Source organism: Dendropsophus ebraccatus, chromosome 4, assembly GCF_027789765.1.
Source record: "Dendropsophus ebraccatus isolate aDenEbr1 chromosome 4, aDenEbr1.pat, whole genome shotgun sequence".
In the NCBI taxonomy this organism is placed as follows: Eukaryota; Metazoa; Chordata; class Amphibia; order Anura; family Hylidae; genus Dendropsophus; species Dendropsophus ebraccatus.
The window spans coordinates 162,358,672-162,377,951 of record NC_091457.1 but is presented as its reverse complement, the minus strand read 5'-3'; the positions used below and the strand labels follow the sequence as shown (position 1 = coordinate 162,377,951).

General features: G+C 43.6%; 1 protein-coding gene across 1 annotated transcript in view; it reads right to left on the bottom strand.

Annotated features, from left to right (window-relative positions):
• Window positions 1–10,629: 10,629 nt before the first annotated feature.
• Window positions 10,630–19,280, bottom strand: part of LOC138789076 (calcium-activated chloride channel regulator 1-like) — a 37,126-nt gene continuing 28,475 nt past the window's right edge. Inside the window, exons 11-14 of the mRNA XM_069967626.1 lie at window positions 17,063–17,333; window positions 14,042–14,206; window positions 12,666–12,896; window positions 10,630–11,137 (exon numbers count right to left, since the gene is read on the bottom strand). Coding sequence (XP_069823727.1) covers window positions 10,683–11,137; window positions 12,666–12,896; window positions 14,042–14,206; window positions 17,063–17,333 — 1,122 coding nt within the window. The 3' untranslated portion in view covers window positions 10,630–10,682. The remainder of the gene's footprint in view (window positions 11,138–12,665; window positions 12,897–14,041; window positions 14,207–17,062; window positions 17,334–19,280) is intronic.

The following is a 19,280-nucleotide window of genomic DNA, read 5'->3' as shown; positions in this document are numbered from 1 at the left end:
ATGATAATAATAATAAAAAAAAATAATGAATAGATATTGCAAACTTGCTTTATATCACATATACTGTTTATTTAGATTTTGAAAGTTATAATGACAGGGACACTTTAATGATTTGGTCCCTGTTGTTTTAACAGCTTCCCTCCATGTAAGGCTGGGTTCACACTACTTTTTTTGTAATACGTTTTTTTCATCCATTTTTGCAAAAAATAAATGGAAAAACGAATGCATTCGTTTTGATCCATTTTTCCCTTGACTTCTTTTTTTCCTTTTTTTTTTTTTAAACGTAGATAAAAACGTAGCTGACCTCATTTTTCTGTACGTTAAAAAAAGGATGCGTTTTGATCCGGTTTTTTTGTTTGGTAAGTCAATGGAAAAACGGATAGTCACAAATGTATTGTTTTTTTCTATCCATTTTTTGCAATAATAGATGAAAAAAAATAAATAAAAAATTGCAAAAACGTAGTGTGAACCCAGCCTAATTTGCCTTTACGAAAAAAGGAAGATGGTCAGCACTCTAGACCCAAAGTTCCTCAGATTGAAGTGTGGTGTTCTTGTTAAGGCTGTGTGCCTCTTTAGGAGCACGCGAGAATGATCCCCGGACCCAAGGGCATCCAACAAAGTGTAAATATAAGAATACTCTCCAGCTCACTTTAAAAAGTTTTTAAACCTTTATTTGTGCAATGTTTAAAAGGCCGACGCGTTTCGGGCTCTCTTGCCCTTAATCATGGCTCTGTATCGGATGGTCCCAAGACGACTCGTAAATTAGAAGGTCGTCACCCAAACTATAGGGGGGGACTATCCCTGTCCATTCCCCACAGTGATAAGTACAGCGAGCAAAGTGGCGTAAGTAGTCACGCCACAAGGCGCCTTGTGGCGTGGCTACTGACGCCACTTTGCTCGCTGTACTTATCACTGTGGGGAATGGACAGGGATAGTCCCCCCCTATAGTTTGGGTGACGACCTTCTAATTTACGAGTCGTCTTGGGACCATCCGATACAGAGCCATGATTAAGGGCAAGAGAGCCCGAAACGCGTCGGCCTTTTAAACATTGCACAAATAAAGGTTTAAAAACTTTTTAAAGTGAGCTGGAGAGTATTCTTATATTTATAATTTGCCTTTAGATGCTGTTAACATGATCCCGATGATGCTTTTAACTTGTTCTTATTGAGTCAACTGAGCTTTATAGAAGACAGAAGTGAGAAATCGAGATAGAAACTCTTTGCAGGATGTGTAATAATAAAACGCTTTGTAATACGGGTTGTGGGAGAGTTGAAATCTTGTACATTGTGCAATTGTATTATAAGTTATTAAGTACAGAGGACACTCCGAGGGTGGAGGGTGGTCAGGATGAGAGAACAGTGAGTATAAGGCGAGAGAAGATAAAAGGTGTGTGGGGGGGGGGGGGGTGGAATCGGCTGAAAGACGGCATAATGACATAAGTTTACAATGAAGATAAATATAAATAGCAACATATAAAGACACATCCGACCTCTAACCCTCAAACTAACTGACTGTGCAATATAAGTCACACACTTGCTGCCTCAATTAGGGTTCACATTCTAAATTCACCTGTTTGTATGTTTCAGAGTTTTCGAGAAAACAGGAGGACCTGGAGGAAGCCAACGCAAACATACAAACTCCTCACAGATGTCGTCCTCAGTGGGAGGTGAATCCAAGATCCCAGCGCTGCGAGGCAACAGTGCTAACCACCAAGGTACCATGCTAAAGCTTATATCTCAGCACTGGAGAGACAGATTGTAATAAGAGTTATATGTGAGAAGAGTGTTCCTATCATAAAATCCTCTTCTTTATTAAGGTCATGCTCACACTATGTAAAAACAACGGCCATTATTTCTGAACATCTTTATATAGTATATATAAATCGGAGGACTACAAGTTCAGAGCACTTTCTGCTATGCACAGGTAGGTGATCTGGCATCCACTTGTTATATCTCAGAAATAGAGATGAGCAAATTGAAATTAGTTCAAAAAAGTTTGGGTTGCTACCAAACCAAACTCTTTGCAAAGTTTGGAACACGTTCAGCAAGATGGTGGCCTCGCATCTAAAAAAAAACAAACAGAAAAAAATGGTTATCTCCTTTCTCTGCACTCCCCTGGTTTTAGCCTGCCAAGACAATCACTGGTCACAACACTGTCCCATTTCAGTTAGTCAGTGATGGGCTGAGCAGGATTTTGGCAGCTGCATGTGACACTGGACACCAGAGAAGGGAGTTAAGGCAGGTTAGTAGTAATGGAAAGAAGAAGGGAGTATAGGCAGGTAAGTATTGATGGAGAGAAGGGGGCATAGGCAGGTAAGTATTAATGGAAAGAAGAAGGGAGTATAGGCAGGTAAGTATTGATGGAGAGAAGAAGGGGGTATAAGCAGGTAATTATTGATGGAGAGAAGAAGGGAGCATAGGCAGGTAAGTATTAGAGGAGAGAAGAAGGGAGTATGGGCAGGTAAGTATTGATGAAGAGAAGAAGGGAGTATAGGCAGGTAAGTTTTGAAGGAGAGAAGAACAGAGTATAGGCAGGTAAGTATTGAAGGAAAAAAGAAGGGAGTATAGGCAGGTAAGTATTGATGGAGAGAAGAAGGGAGCATAGGCAGGTAAGTATTGATGGAGAGAAGAAGGGAGTATAGGCAGGTAAGTATTGATGGAGAGAAGAAGAGAGTATAGGCAGGTAAGTATTGAAGGAGAGAAGGGAGTATAGGCAGGTAAGTATTGAAGGAAAAAAGAAGGGAGTATAGGCAGGTAAGTATTGAAGGAGAGAAAAAGGGAGTATAGGCAGGTAAGTATTGATGGAGAGAAGAAGGGAGTATAGGCAGGTAAGTATTGATGGAGAGAAGAAGAGAGTATAGGCAGGTAAGTATTGAAGGAGAGAAGGGAGTATAGGTAGGTAAGTATTGAAGGAGAGAAGAAAGGAGTATAGGTAGGTAAGTATTGATGGAGAGAAGAAGGGAGTATAGGCAGGTAAGTTTTGAAGGAGAGAAGAACAGAGTATAGGCAGGTAAGTATTGAAGGAAAAAAGAAGGGAGTATAGGCAGGTAAGTATTGATGGAGAGAAGAAGGGAGCATAGGCAGGTAAGTATTGATGGAGAGAAGAAGGGAGTATAGGCAGGTAAGTATTGATGGAGAGAAGAAGAGAGTATAGGCAGGTAGGTATTGAAGGAGAGAAGGGAGTATAGGCAGGTAAGTATTGAAGGAAAAAAGAAGGGAGTATAGGCAGGTAAGTATTGAAGGAGAGAAAAAGGGAGTATAGGCAGGTAAGTATTGATGGAGAGAAGAAGGGAGTATAGGCAGGTAAGTATTGATGGAGAGAAGAAGAGAGTATAGGCAGGTAAGTATTGAAGGAGAGAAGGGAGTATAGGTAGGTAAGTATTGAAGGAGAGAAGAAAGGAGTATAGGTAGGTAAGTATTGATGGAGAGAAGAAGGGAGTATAGGCAGGTAAGTATTAATGGAGAGAAGAAGAGAGTATAGGCAGGTAAGTACTGATGAGCACATTTTTTGAACAGCACTAAAACAGCTGAACACCTGCGAACATTTACAGTAGCTGTTTTAGTGCAGGTAAGTTAAGGTTCGGACGAAGCAGAACTTTATGTTAAAATTTGGCAAGGTTGAGAAACCGAAATTTTTGAAAGTTTTCTCATCTCTCAGTAGTTATATCGCCTGATTACAGATAAAAAGCCATATTATACACCACCTTTACTTTAGTCAATATACAGGAAATTAAAATGTCCGCTTTAATGTTTTTTTTTTTTTTTAGAAATCTGTCCCTACATTTAGATTATAGTGCAGAGTTGTAATAAATCAGAAAAAGTTTTGAGGAGAATGGGGGGGGGGGGATAGATGACAGCTGGAAAAGCAAGTGAGAACAGAAAAAGTCATGTAGCTTTTAGTATTAAAGTGGTAGATCACAAAGAAAAAATTCTTTCACATCAATTGAAAGTGCCAGATATTTGTAATTAACTTCTATAAAAAAAAAAAATCTCCAGTCTTTTCGTACTTATCAGCCGCTGTATGTCCTGCAGGAAATAGTGTATTCTTTCCAGTCTGGAGAGCAGGAGAGGTTTTCTATGGGGATTTGCTACTGCTCTGGACAGTTCCTGACATGGACAGAGGTGGCAGCAGAGAGCACTGTGTCAGACTGGAGAGAATACACCCCTTCCTGCAGGACATACAGCAGCTGATAAGTACTGGAAGGCTGGAGATTTCTTAATTGAAGTAAACTATAAATCTTTGGCGCCAGTTGATTTGAAAGAAAAAAAAATCGGTGAACAACCTCTTCAAGAAACGAGGGTTATGATGATATGGAACAGTGAGTCATATAATATTAGGTGACGGCCGGTGGGGTCCAAGTCAGAAGAGTTTTTTTATATATATATTATAATATATATCAGTGGCGTCGCTAGGCAGTTTTATTCGGGGCTCATGCCCCGAATAAAATGCCTGCTGCCCCGGATTTCTTCAGCCCCGCTCTTGCGAGCCAGATGCGGCTCTTTTGATGGCCGCATCTGGCTCGCAGATCGCGGCTGCTGCCCGCCTCGCCAGCTGCTCATCTTATCTACTGCCCACCCGTAGCGCCCGCCGTGCATGCTGCTCCAATCCAGCGGAGACCGGAAGTGCGGGGCCGCTGCGGCGGGCCGTGGCGCACGCGCTGATTGGATGCGTACACCACGGCCCGCCGCAGCGCAGCACATCCGGCGGCCGCTACGAGCGGCCAGTAGGTGAAACTCGGTGGAGGTGAGGTGAGGTGGAGGTGACTGTGGAGGTGAGGAGGCATGGGGGAGAGAAGCATGGGGGAAGAGAGGTATGGGGGAGAGGACCACGGGGGAGAGAAGTATCTGGGGGAGAGGAGCAAGGGGGGAGAAAAGCGTGGTGTAGAGAAGCATATGGGGGAGAAAAGCATATGGGGGAGAGAAGCATGGGGGGAGAGAAGCATGGGGGGAAAGAAGCATATGGGGGAAGAAAAGCATGGTGGAGAGAAGCATATGGGGGAGAGAAGCATGGGGGGAGAGAAGCATGGGGGAGAGAAGCATGGGGGAGAGAAGCATATGGGGGAGAAAAGCATGGGGGAGAGAAGCATGGGGGGAGAGAAGCAGGGTAGAGAAGCATGGGAGGAAAAGCAGGGGGGAGAGAAGCAGGGAAGAAGTATGGGGGAGAAATATGGGGGGAGAAGCATGGGAGAGAGAAGTGGGGGGAGAAGTATGGGGGAGAGAAGCAGAGGAGAGAAGCAGGGGGGAGAATTATGGGGGGAAAAGCAGGGGAGAGAAGCACAGGGGAGAAGTATGGGGGATAGAAGCAGGGAAGAGAAGCACGGGGAAGAGATGTATGGGGGAGAGAAGCAGGGGTGAGAAGTATGGGGAGAGAAGCAAGGGGAAGAAGTATGGGGGAGAAAAGCAGGGGGGAGAAGTATTGGGGAGAGAAGCATAGGGGAGAGAAGCGGGGGGGGGGGGGAGAAGCATGGGGAAAAGAGGGGGCCGGGTGGGGTAGTGTGTGTGGGTGGAGAAGGTGAGGTGGGGTAGTGTGTGTGGGTGGAAGGGGTCAGGTGGGGTAGTGTGTTTGGGGATGGCAGTCGGGTTAATTGCAGGCAGGATGGGAACTTTATTACTATGGTATGTACAGCAGGCGCATTATTACTATATAGGAGGCACAGCAGAGGGGGTATTACTATATGGAGGGTACAGCAGAAGGCATTATTACTACATAGGAGGCACAGCAGAGGGTGCATTATTACTATATGGAGGGTACAGCAGGGGGCATAATAACTATATAGGGCACAGCAGAGGGCATTATTACTATATAAGGGTACACAGCAGGGGGACATTTTACAATGTGGGGTAATACAGCAGGAGGCATTGTTACTATAGGGCACAACACTGGACATTATTACTATTTGGGGGCACAGCAGAGTATCCTACCTACAGGGGGCAACATACTTACCTACCTACTCACTGACACCAGGTAGTGGAATTACTACATTTGGGAGCCTATAGGAGGGGAAAAGGGAAGGAAATTGAAGGAAAAGTGCAGAGCCTGAGATGTTTGTCTGGCAGGTTCTGAAGAGATGAATTGCAACTGAAAGAAATCATCATGGTGGTTCGGGCCGGATGGAGAGGAAAAGGGAAAGAGAACAACTCAGATCAAAGAAGACGTCACCTGTGAGTCACTGAATGAGGTTTTTGCATTTTGTAGAACGTTATCTGGTAGGAGTTCCCCGAGGTAGAAAAGGTTGGGAAACACTGGCCTAGAGGATAGGAGCTAGGGCAGACCTCCCAGAGGCTGTGTGTACAGGGGGAGCTGTGAAGGAGCTGTCTGTGCCTGCTTAGCCACAGTTATTAAGAGTGGAGGCAATAGAGCAGGACTAATTGAGCAGTCATTGGGGTTACTAGCTTCTGCATCGGGCTCCTTCGATAAGCGCTTATGACGGCACTCAGAGGGCCCGGGCCCCGGATGTTTTAGGACCCTAGCAACGCCCCTGATATATATATATATATATATATATATATATATATATATATATATATATATATATATAAATTCCCCTCCATGTCATTTGTCTAGTGTTATAGATGTTGGAAGTGAGAAATATCTATGGAGAAACATTATCCGCTTTCCAGGATTTGTACTAATAAAAGGCATTGTGATATCGGTCGGGAGAACTGAAACCTTGTACTCTGTGCAATGACACAGGAAGGATGGAGGGTGGGGAAGAGGAGAGATCAGGGGGAGAGGAGTATAAAAGGTGGAAGATGATAGACGGCAATAATACTGAAGGTGGATGCGGGAACGTTTACGATAGATGTGAGTGAAGCAAGAGCTGATGGCATAAGTTTACAATGGAAATAGAGATAAGGAGCAGCAATAATGGCAGCTAACCCTCAAACAAGCTGACTGTGCAAAATAAGAGAGACACTGGCTGTACTATGCATAATGCCTGGAATGTAATAAAGATGGCTGCAGTTATAACAGATAGAATTAAAGGACAAAATCAATTTTTTTATATGTTATTTCATAAGCAAAGTTTGACAAATTCCTAATGTACACTAATTATGGGAAATGCACATTACATTCCATGTAATTTCTATATATACTGCACCCCCTGCTGGACCCTTCAGGTATAGACCGGGTCGTGACGTCACATTTTTCTTAGAAAAATTGAAGCCTGCCTGAGCTACTATACTAAGGGAAATAGCACTATACAGTATATGAGGGGGGGGATTGGGAAGGGGGGAAGATTACAAAGTTATATAACTTTGTAATGTGTTTCAATTACTGGGAAAAAGCTTTTCGCTGGAGTACCCCTTTAAAGGTCCCACCAAACTGATAAACAGCAGGAAGGTAGGTGTGTGTGTGTGTGTGTGTGTGTAATAAAAAACAAAGCAGATTTACGTATCCTCATGCCCCATAACGCTGCTCTGGCATCTCATTGATAGCCGCCAGTGACGTGCCCAACTAAATGATTGTCCTCTTAGCCAATCAGTGACTGGGGTGGGACATTGCCATGACGTTTCAGCTAAGAAAACCAGGTACGTGATGTATCTGGTTTCCAGCTGTGGATGACAACCGGCGTCTGTCAACAGGATCCTGGAGCTGCACAATGAGAAACAGGGATGGGTGAGTTTACTTCTCCTCAGGCATTGTATAAACATCAGGGCATAGACCATAGTACATAAAACAACCAAACACCTATACCTGAGGGACAGATATTCAAAAAGTTATGATTTAAACTGTTCAGTCACACTTCTATCCCTGACTCGTTTTTCAGGGGCATATTTTAGGTTATAGTGTTTGCTCAATTAGGCCTACTCTAAGTCCTGGGGGTATTTGACTATCAGGAGCCATGGAAAAGTGAATGCTTTAGGTGAAGTGGAATTCTGCCATCTTGTGACCAACTAGTGTTGTTACAATTGTTACAGCATTTTTTTTCCTGGTTGATAACACTAACACTGGTCAGGACCCTGATATTTTATTATTTGACCACTAGAGGCCGCCAGTTGAAGCTTTGAATAATGGTGCTGCAGTTCCACACCCTAGGGCTGGATGCTGCTGTTTTGCCCTTGTCCTTGCCCTTTTCCAAGATGGTCACTGTGAATCGTGTGGAAGCCATCTTGCTTCCTGTTTGGGGCATTTTCTCATAATTCTTGAGTATTGTGACTTGTTCCAGTCTCCTGCTCATGAGAACTATCTTCTCTCATTGGATCAATCTCATCTACTTCCAAGCTGCATGTGTGTTGGGCTCGCTTGTGTCAGCTCAGCTGGAGGTGCTAGTGTCGTGACTCCAGTGCTTGTTGTGTGGCTGGTTGTGTTCCCCAAATGGTCGGTAACCTGCCGGGCTGTGATTGTCCCTTGGGCTCTTGTCACGGCAGTCCTGAGTGGCAACTAACCCACCCAAAAGGGGGGAAATTAACCATAGGTGTGCGGTTGTGTGTGTATAGGTGCCGATGCATATAGAAGTTGACAGAGTCCCGATAGTAAAGAAATATAACAGTTTTACTGTAAGGCTTTTATATAACAGTACACATTTTCACAAGTAAATCCATTTTTACACACTCGTGTGCTTGACCTTTGTGCTGGAGAGTAGCAAGAGAGATAGGTAGTTATAGCAGTGCTTGTATAGGAGAGGAGTTTGTGAGAGGAGCCCTAACCCAGTGTAGTTATGTACTTTGCCGGAACCTGGAGGTATCTTCAATATCAAAGTGCCACTTTTACTTGTATATAGACTTAGTCTGACGACCTTTTGCCCCCTGGTATGGTCGAACCTGTCCCAGTAGGGTAGTACAAGTCCCAGCAGGTGGTTTTCTGGGTGTAGCTAGGTGTCCGAGGTGCCCCAGTTACCTATACTTGTTTTTATATATTTTTTTATTCCCTTTAATCTAATAAACAGCGACACACACAATGGGACACATTGCCCATAGGATGCAGAACAGCTAACAGCACATCTAACAGCTAACAGCACAAGGTAAGCCATAAAATATTTATTAAAGGGGAACTATCAGCTGGTTAGCCCAATCTATCCTGCTGATATGTCCCTATTGCACAGGAGACGCTGAGGAGGAAAGTATGTCACTTATCTTCCTCCTTGGCACCATTCCTGAGCAGTTCAGCGCTTGCTCCAAGAAAAGACCATTAGGAGCACTGGGGGGGCCTTAGGAGAATTGCCCTGCCCCCCATAGTGCCAATTCGGCCCATCCCCACTCCATTGATTATCATTAGAAGCAGCCTGCCAAGGGCAGTGCTCCTAAGGGCCCCTCAGAGCCCCTAACAGTCCTGCCGGACCATTGAGTAAGTTCCGGAATGCACAAGAACGGTGCCGAGGAGGAGGGTAAGAGACATACCTTCCTCCTCAGCATCTTCTGTGCACTAGGAGGCTATCAGCAGGTTGGATTCAGATGGAGAGTTGGTAATACTGGTATGTTGTTTTTTTGTTGTTTATATGTAAATTATGTTATATATATTTTATATATATATATATATATATATATGTAAAAATTGTCACTATAAGAACTTGTTGCATTATGACTTTTCTGCACAGGTGTAAAGGGCAAATTTTGCCATTTTCATACCATACTTTATATCATAAATCATGGTGCATGTTCTAGTAAAAGGTGATCTTTTTTTATCTGTAGATTGTGCTACCTGGGCGGGGCTTCACGACCAAAGCGCCACTTAGCCCCACCCACATCACCACCGTAGGCCTGCCCCTGTGACGTCATCAGCCCATAGGTCCCGCACACTCAATGGCCATTGGTATAGGCCAGCCTAAAGGTCTGGGTCCCAAGCCTATGCGCAGATGATGTCACGGGACGGAGGCGGGGCCTTACAGTGGCGATGTGGGCGTGGCTAAGTGGTGCTTTGGAAAACTGCTAAATTTACCCTGTGTAGAGAAGTCATAATGCAAAAAGAGGGTGACAGTGTCACTTTAAAAAAAAATCTATACAAAATCATCTGATATCGCTGTAATTATAGGGGCTAGAGATGAGCAAACTAAAAGTTTAATTCGGCAGATTCCCTGAACTTTAAAGCAAAGTTTTTGTTCATCCGAACAGAGCTTTTAAAAACAGCAAGTATCTAAATTATTGCAGGTGTTTAGCTGGTTAAAAAAGTCAGAATTGTGTTTTGTTTTGTTTTCTCACACTACATTCCATTAAAAAAAAAAAAAAACAACAAAACTCTGATTAATACCAAAATGATATCAATAAAATCTACAGATGATGCAAAAAAAGGAGCCTCCATACAGCTTCATAGAACATGAATTAAAAAAAAAAATAAGTTATAAGGGTCAGAAAATTACAATTTTTGTTATTTTATTAATGTTTTCTTTTTCTAAAAGTAGTAAAAGATGACGGAATGTAGACACATTGGGTATTGTAATTGTGCAAACCGGAATACGTACAGTACATTTATTTTACTACACAGCGAATGGTATAAAAATTTGTACCACACTCCCTCCTAATTTGCTAATTTAAATTTGTTTTTATTCCCCCTACACATTTTTTTACTGTTTTGCTGTGTATTTTATGATAATGTCAAAACCAAATACGATTGGCCCATCAAAAAACAAGCCTCTGTAGAGGGAAAATGAAAAGAGTTATGTCTCTTTGATGGAGAGGAGGGAAAAACAACTATAACTTTCTGTGGGTTTAATGTTAACGCATTAGCCCACACGATGCTCATGCTCTCATACTCTGATTTCTTTGCTCTTCTTCCTCTGGCAGCTGACGATGCAGGTAGTGATACTTATAATGATGCAGATGAGGATTACCGATGAGCACACTATCAATGTGATTACAGTTATATCCACCCCATCTGAACCTATAGGTCCATTTGTTGGAACTGTTGGAGACGGTGTTGTTGTTGGAGCCGGTGTTGTCGGAGCCGGTGTCGGTGGGATGACCAGAGCGGCCTGGGCTATGTTGGACACATCTGATCTCTTATCGGCTTTATCAGTAGCCACTAAAGCAAAGAAAAGAATGGTGCCGTTTTCTATCACAACGTTTTCTGGTGTGAAGGAGAAGGTTTCCCGGTTTCCAGCCTCTTGCGGGGAAATACTGGAAATGTTCACTTTAGTTGATCCATCAAAGTTGTCTCTGAGGTCTTTAGGGTTGACGCTCATCCTCAGGTCATAGCTCGTAGCTGGGGACAGAAATATAACAATATATCTAGTCAAATATTCTCAAAACTTCTCAAAACAATCTCAAAACTTCTTGTTCAGTGCAAACCATTTACATTGGAGGGAGCATTTTCTAAAACTCTTGGAATATTCATCTAGATCCCATGTCCGTCATGTGCAGTCAGAAGTCATTGTGATCCTGAGGACATGTCTTGTCTAACGTTAAAATTTTTTCTAACCCCTTACCGTCAGTAACATGTATGTATACATTCCTACTGCACATACCCCCTGCAGTAGGAATGTACATATATGTTCCTGACTGAGGGGCTTCTGGTGTGTGCAGGACCGCTGCAGTGAGAGCGGTCCCACACACAGTAGTGCGTACGGGGCCGGAGGTAATGAGAGGCAGCTGCCTACCCTGCGGCTGCGTCTCATTAACTCCTTAAATGCCGCAATCTATAGCGATCGCAGAGTTTAAGCTACTCAGTGACAGAACAAGTTTCTGTCACTGAGTGATCGGGACCCCCGCAGCCATGCTGTCTCTCAGGCAGGCTCTATACATAGATCGCCGATAACACTGATCTATGCTTTGCTATGGCATGGCATAGATCAGTACATGTAATCTAATGATTTCATATTTTACAGCGAAAAAAAGCGTTAAAAAAAGTTTAATTAAAAAAGGTTTTTAAAGTATTAAAAAAAAACTTATAACCCCCACCCCTTCCAATAAAAGTTTAAAAGACCCCCTTGCCCATTGTAAAAATAAAGATAAATAAATAAACATATTACATATCGTAGCTTGCGGAATTGTCAGATCTATTAAAATATAACATTATTGTTTCCGCAGGGTGAACGGCGTAAACGAGGGAAAAAACACACCAGCATTGCTGATTTTATTAAATTATATATCAGGAAAAAAAAAGAGAGATCAAAATTTTTCTGTTACACCAATACGATATTAATAAAAACTAGAGATCATGGCGCAAAAAATTACACCTCAACCAGCCCTGTAGGTGGAAAAATAAAAGCGCTATGGCTCTTAGAAGGCGGGGAGGAACATTACATTAATTTGACCTGGACATCCGCGCATCAATGGGCTCAGTCTTGAAGGGGTTAAGGAGGATGGCAGTATCACTTTAAGAAACTTTTTGCTACTTCTTTAGGTATGAATTATAAATTTCATAGAGGGAAGAGGAAAATAACAAATGGTACCCGTCAATCAGTAACTGCGGCGTGACAGCGCACTGATTGGCTGAGCAGGACATCAGGGAAGGGGGAGCCAGAGAAGCAGGCTGAAGCACGAACGGGTAATGTATTAAGGGGCAGCAGTGGGTTAAGGGGGCAAAGGAGAACAATACACAGTATCGCAGTGGATTTCGCTGAGGAATTGTGAAAGCGTGTGAAGGCACCCTAAGGGAATGGATCATAGTTTTGTTTTTTAATTTACTATTTTACTAAGTATATTTTAAAAAAATGAGTACATTTATTTGCCTAGGTGACTTGAATATTAGCTTTGTTACACAACAGATATATTGCACAGTAATATCTCACCGGTTCCCTGGTCCAGTTCGTCTCCGGTGGCGGTCCAGGCTAAAACAACAACTCCCTCGGCGATCTTTGCCTCTAAATCAGTTATTTTCTCTGGTTTATAAATGTCTGTGGGAAGGCTCGCCGGTATATTAGATATCACAAACGTTCCCCCCGATGCAGTTCTGCTGAATGTATCCACCACCAGTTGTTCTTCATCGATTACGGGTCTTGGAGGATTCATGGAGACCACTCCTAAAGAAAGCAAAGAATACATCTATGGGTTACATTGTTTTTATGGTGTTTGTGTTAGTGCCCCCCTTATGCACATTGTAGGAATGGTCTTTGCAGTTCATTTACTGTATTTGTATTTTTATGGAATCTGGTAGTGGCCATGTTGGTGTTTAACACGGATAAGGGAACTAAAACAGTTTCTTGGGGGAAATATCAGAAGATTAGACTAATCTAGCTGATAGCTCCCTAGTGGGAGCTAGTGATTATCAATAGAAGGGCTGGGCCAGGCAATCCAAATATCGGGCCAGATCAGTGCCCGGAAGGGCAGTGGCCACGCCCCCAGTGCTCCTAAGGGCTTACCAGGCACAACTAACAGCACGGGAATGGCGCTGAGGATGAAGGTAAGAGACATAACTTCATCCTCAGCTCCCCGTGCCCACTGAGGAGCTATGAGCAAGTTAGATTCGTCTAACCTGCTGATAGTTTCCCTTTAAAAATCTGCATGGTTTCGTTACATTAGCCCTTTAGAGTGGCGACAAAGCAATTTTAGTCCTCCTACTGCCATTATTTGGCCCCTAAGAGGTTACACTAAGTCTGCAAACTAAAAGAGGATGGTAGGGGCCAAGCCAGGACTGTTACATACAGTAGAGCAGCAGCACAGTAAGGAGGGAGTTACACTAAGTGCTGAAGCTGCCACTGTTTCTGAGATGACGAGAACCCCTGATTTACCTTTCCGGGACAGTGCAGTGTCTCTGGAGAATGGACACAGCTTGCAAGTACACAGTCTTTCTCCCTCCCTCTCCTGAACAAAGCTGTGGGCAAGTCCTGCTCCTGTATTCTGTCCTGATCTCTGTTGCTAGAGACAGAAATCCCCTGACTTTTGATGGCAGATTGCAGGGAAGGATGGAACCTAGTGGCCACGGTTTTTAGCTGTTTTCCTGTAGTAAGGACTCTAGGAAACGTTAGGAATCACAGGGGGGTAGGTTGTTTGAAAATTCAGGGATCGTTTAAGCATTATTGGATATATTGGCTGGATCGGAAACTCTGCACCTGGCCCAGTGGGTGTTCAGTGAGCAGCGAGGCAAACAATACATGCTTTCCAACAAAATATATAAAAATACATAGAATACTAGCAAAGATCTGGTAATATTTATAGAGTTTCCTACCGTTCTCCACATATCCCGGTACATAGAGAGCCCGATTCCTGGGAAGAGCCAGACGAGCCTTCGTTTTGCTGCTTTCAACTCGCACTTTTAAGTTGTATCTTCCATTAAGTGTGAAAGCTGTGAAGTACCTTGAGTAGATGCCGTCATACATAGCAATATCAGGACCTTGGAAAATACAGAACATTTATAGCATAATAAATCTAAGTATAGAACTGTCCATACTAATGCTGTTTAAAGGGTTTTTCTCTGTGACTTTTATATTGATGACCTATACTTGGGATAGGCTATCCATCTTGGATGTGTAGGGTTTCCATTATTTCCACTCCTGACAATTTTGACTGCTCTGTTTGCATGATATTGTGACGAAAAGCTGTCACAGAAAACCCCATTCCATCACTTAAAGGGGTTGTTCATCAAAAACATTTCTTTTAAATCAGCTGGTGCCAGAAAGTGCCAGAGATTTGTAATTAACTTTTATTAAAAAATCTTCAGTCTTCAAGTACTTATTAGCTGATGTATGTCCTGCAGGAAGTGGTGTATTCTTTGCAGTCTGACACAGTGCTCTCTGCTGCCACCTCTGTCCATGTGAGGAACTGTCCAGAGCAGCAGCAAATCCCCAAAGAAAACCTCTCCTGCTCTGCGGACTGGACTGGCTAAGTGGGCAATCTGTCGGGTTTGGATACTTTCACCAGGGAAGTGACGACTTTGGAACCCGGGGGAAAATGAGTTACTGAGTTCCATTTTAGCTGTTGTTTCCCTTCAGTCCTGAGACCCACTGCAATCATGTGTCATAAGCCAGACAATCACAATCACATGGGTCTAAGGGCTGAGACCCGATGCAGACTTAACCTTTGTTTAGATCTTTGCGCAACTGTACTGACACTGCATGTTAGTACAGTCGTGTGAACACTTAAACAGCACATTGTCCATAATAACTCATTGTCCAAATAGCAAGTCCATAATTATGGACCGTGCACGGAAAGTGTGAACTCCCTCTAAGTCTATTTGTCACTCATTCACCTGCACCTTACATCCAGTATGACTGTCAATCCTGATAATGACTTAACCTCTTAAGGACATAGGACGTACCGGTACGTCCTATGTCCTCACTTGCACTTCAAAGCGGGGCCGCGCGGCGGCCCCGCTTTGAAGTGCCGCGATCCCGGGTGCCGCGTGTAGCCCGGGACCGCCGCTATTAGCTAATTAGCTAATCGGAGGCAGCTGTCAAAGTTGACAGCTGCCTCCGATTACCGGAGGCAACGTTTCCCTGGGGTCTAGTGGGGGAGATCGCTCCTCCGGGACCTTGTCCCGGAGGAGCGATCTCCGTTACTGATGCCGGCCGGGGACGCGTCCAAGATGGCGCCGTCCTCGGCTCGGCACTCGTTCGTTTTCGGCTGCAGCAGCCGAAAGCAAACGAGTGCCGATCTCATGGATCTCTGCAGCATATCTATGCTGCAGAGATCTCAATGAGAGATCCAAGTGTATATACTAGAAGTCCCCCAGGGGGAATAACCCTAACCCCAGGGGGGCTTCTAGTATATGTGTAAAAAAAAAAAAAAAGTGTTGTTAATAGTAAAAAGCCCCCTCCCCTAATAAAAGTCTGAATCACCCCCCTTTTCCCAGGTTTTAAATAAAAGTAAACAAATAAATAAAATAAACATGTTTGCTATCGCCGCGTGCGTAATCGCCCGAACTATTAATTAATCACATTCCTGATCTCGTACGGTAAACGGCGTCAGCGCAAAAAAATCCCAAAGTGCAAAATTGCGCATTTTTGGTCGCATCGAATCCAGAAAAAATTTAATAAAAAGCGATCAAAAAGACGTATATGGGCAATCAAGGTACCGATAGAAAGAACACATCATGGCGCAAAAACTGACACCTCGCACAGCCCCATAGACCAAAGGATAAAAGCGCTATAAGCCTGGGAATGGAGCGATTTTAAGGAACGTATATTGTTTAACAACGGTTTGAATTTTTTACAGGCCATCAGATACAATATAAGTTATACATGTTACATATCGTTTTAATCGTAACGACTTGAGGAACATGCATAACAAGTCAGTTTTACCCCAGGGTGAATGGCGTAAAAACACATTTCCCCCAAATAAAAGAAATGCGTTTTTTTTTTTCAATTTCACCACACTTCGAATTTTTTTCTGGTTTCGCAGTGTACTTTATGCAAAAATTCAGCCTGTCATTGCAAAGTACAATTAGTGACGCAAAAAATAAGGGGTCATGTGGGTTTCTAGGTGGAAAAATGCAAGTGCTATGACCTTTTAAACACAAGGAGGAAAAACCGAAAACGTAAAAACGAAAATGGGCCATGTCCTTAAAGGGTTAAAGTGTCACCGTCATTTAATTTATTTATTTTTTTGCAGAAATCAATAGAACAGGTGATTTTAAAAAACTTTGTATTTGGGTTTATTAGCCGAAAAATGCATTTTTATCATGAAAAAGCAGTTTGAACCTCTCCCCCCTGTCTTCATGATTTTCTATGGAGAGGGGAGGGGTTAAGGGAGATGAGGCACCAAAACAGGACAACAAAGAGTTAATTTACAGCTACATCACCGGGCTATCTCCTCTGAAGTCAGCACCTCTTTGATCTCTGAATACGGCTTTCACACAGCTTCCACTGTGTAATCCTTTGTTCTCTGCTCTCTGCTGCTGACTAGTCTCCCTCCTCCCCCCTCCATAGGTTACACAGGGCCCGACTGATGTAAAAGAGTCGAGATATCCTGATAATGAGCAGTGAATGAGAGGGAGGAGGGGGGGGGGGACCTGGGGAAAGTGTTTTTAAATGCAGATAATCGCATATTTGCCTAATAAACCCAAATACAAAGTTTCTTAAAATCACCTGTACTATTGATTTCTGCAAAAAAAAAAAAAACAACAACAACAAATGACAGAGACACTTTAAAGGGGTGACATTGATTATATTGTGTTAGATTATTGTACATCATTTACTTTATGTGCTTTTATAGTGAGCTGTATATATATATATTTTTATTACCACATTACCTGCTCCGTTATCCAGCAGTTCTAGGGTATGCGTTTGTCCATTAACTGCTTCAATGATGGCGGTCACCTTTACATTAGTCACTGGCACCAGTCCTTGAGTAACAGAGGCATAGACCACTATTGGGCTGGGATAGTTGATGGTGTCCTGATTCATATGGGCATTTACCACTACTGGTGGAATATCTGCAGCCGCAGCCCTGGAGGTTACAGTGATTCCTATTGCTTGGGATGATGACAGACCATTACATAGACTGTACTGCCAGGCTCCCGTCTAGAAGGAAAGATTAAGGACACTCTGTAAAGTCTTTTTAAGAGCTTTAATCAAAGTTAAAGGAGAAGTCCGGCCATTTAAAAAAAATCTCACAGCCTGCAGGGGGAGGGGGGGAAAAAACAGACATTTACTACTTACCTCTCCTCCGGCCCGCAAAGTGCCATTTCACAGGTTTCAGGCATTATCCCCTGAGTTCTGATGAGGTCACAACTTGAGGAAAAATGCTTATGGTTGCCCGCTCAGCCAATCAGTGACTGCATTGGTATCCCACTCCAGTTACTGACATCAACTGGCTGGGCATCAACCGGGTTGTGACATTGGCAGTGCAGGAGATCCCAGAGCCCAGCGGGGGTCCCGGAGCAGCAATCCATTGCAGCTATGGCATGGGGAGAAGGAAGTTTGTGATGTTCCACCCCTGCCGGATAAATATTTTTTCAAATGACCGTTCTTAAAGGAGAAGTCCGATGAAAATTTTTATGAAAGTATTGTATTGCCCCCCAAAAGTTATACAAATCACCAATATACACTTATTACAGGAAATGCTTATAAAGTGCTTTTTTCCCTGCACTTACGACTGCAACAAGGCTTCACTTCCTGGATAACATGGTGATGTCACTTCCTGGATAGCATGGTGATGTCACTTCCTGGATAACATGGTGATGTCACTTCCTGGATAATATGGTGATGTCACTTCCTGGATAACATGGTGATGTCACTTCCTGGATAACATGGTGAGGTCACTTCCTGGATAACATGGTGATGTCACTTCCTGGATAACAGGGTAATGTCACTTCCTGGATAACATGGTGATGTCACTTCCTGGATAACATGGTGATGTCACTTCCTGGATAATATGGTCATGCCACTTCCTGGATAACATGGTGATGTCACGACCCGACTCCCGACTGTGTGGGCTGTGGCTGCTGGAGAGGATGATGGCGGAGGGACACTGAGGGACACAGGGCACTGGAGGGACACTGAGCATCGCTCTGCCATCATCCTCTCCAGCAGCCACAGGCTGCACAGCTCTGGGAGTCGGGTCGTGACATCACCATGTTATCCAGGAAGTGACATCACCATTTTATCCAGGAAGTGACATGACCATGTTATCCAGGAAGTGACATCACCATGTTATCTAGGAAGTGACATCACTGTGTTATCCAGGAAGTGACATCACCATTTTATCCAGGAAGTGAAGCCTTGATGTAGTAGTAAGTGCAGGGAAAAAAGCACTTTATCAGCATTTCCCTTAATAAGTGTATATTGGTGATTTGTATAACTTTTGGGGGGAAATACAATACTTTAATAAAAAATTTCGCCTGACTTCTCCTTTAAGATAATACATTGCCATAAAAAGTAACCCAGTTCTGAATTTCACATAAAGGCTCATTGATCCTGGACAATCTATATATTCAATGAAAAAAGATGTATTAGCTTTTTGTCCATTTTATGTAGCCACATGCTTCTTATTGTCCCAAAGCATATAGTATAGAGACAGGAGGACAAAGGGGCGATTCTGCCATGGAACACTTGATACGTGGCCCCATGCTGTTCGAACGGGGGCGGCAGGAGCTGCGGCAGCACTTTAACTATCTAGCTCTTTAACTATGAGCACTCGCAAGGAGTTTTCACAGTTAAAGCAGCAGTAGAAGGATCCATCGGCCCATTGTGCTGCCAATAACCCTTGTGGCCTCAGGCAGCTTTCTGCCTCCAGCCACAAAAAGCTACATCCTCCCCCAGCACTGCAGTGCATGAGTGATTTTTACTTACATAGGGGGCCTACACGAGGAGGGGGTTGCCTACGGGGGGATGATAACATTGAGATGGGGCTTCCTACAGAGGGGATTCCTACATGGTAAGGGGGTGCCTACATAAGGAGGGGTCTGCCTACAGGTGGTGAATGCCTACATGGGAAATGGGCTGCCTACATGGGGATGCCTACATGGA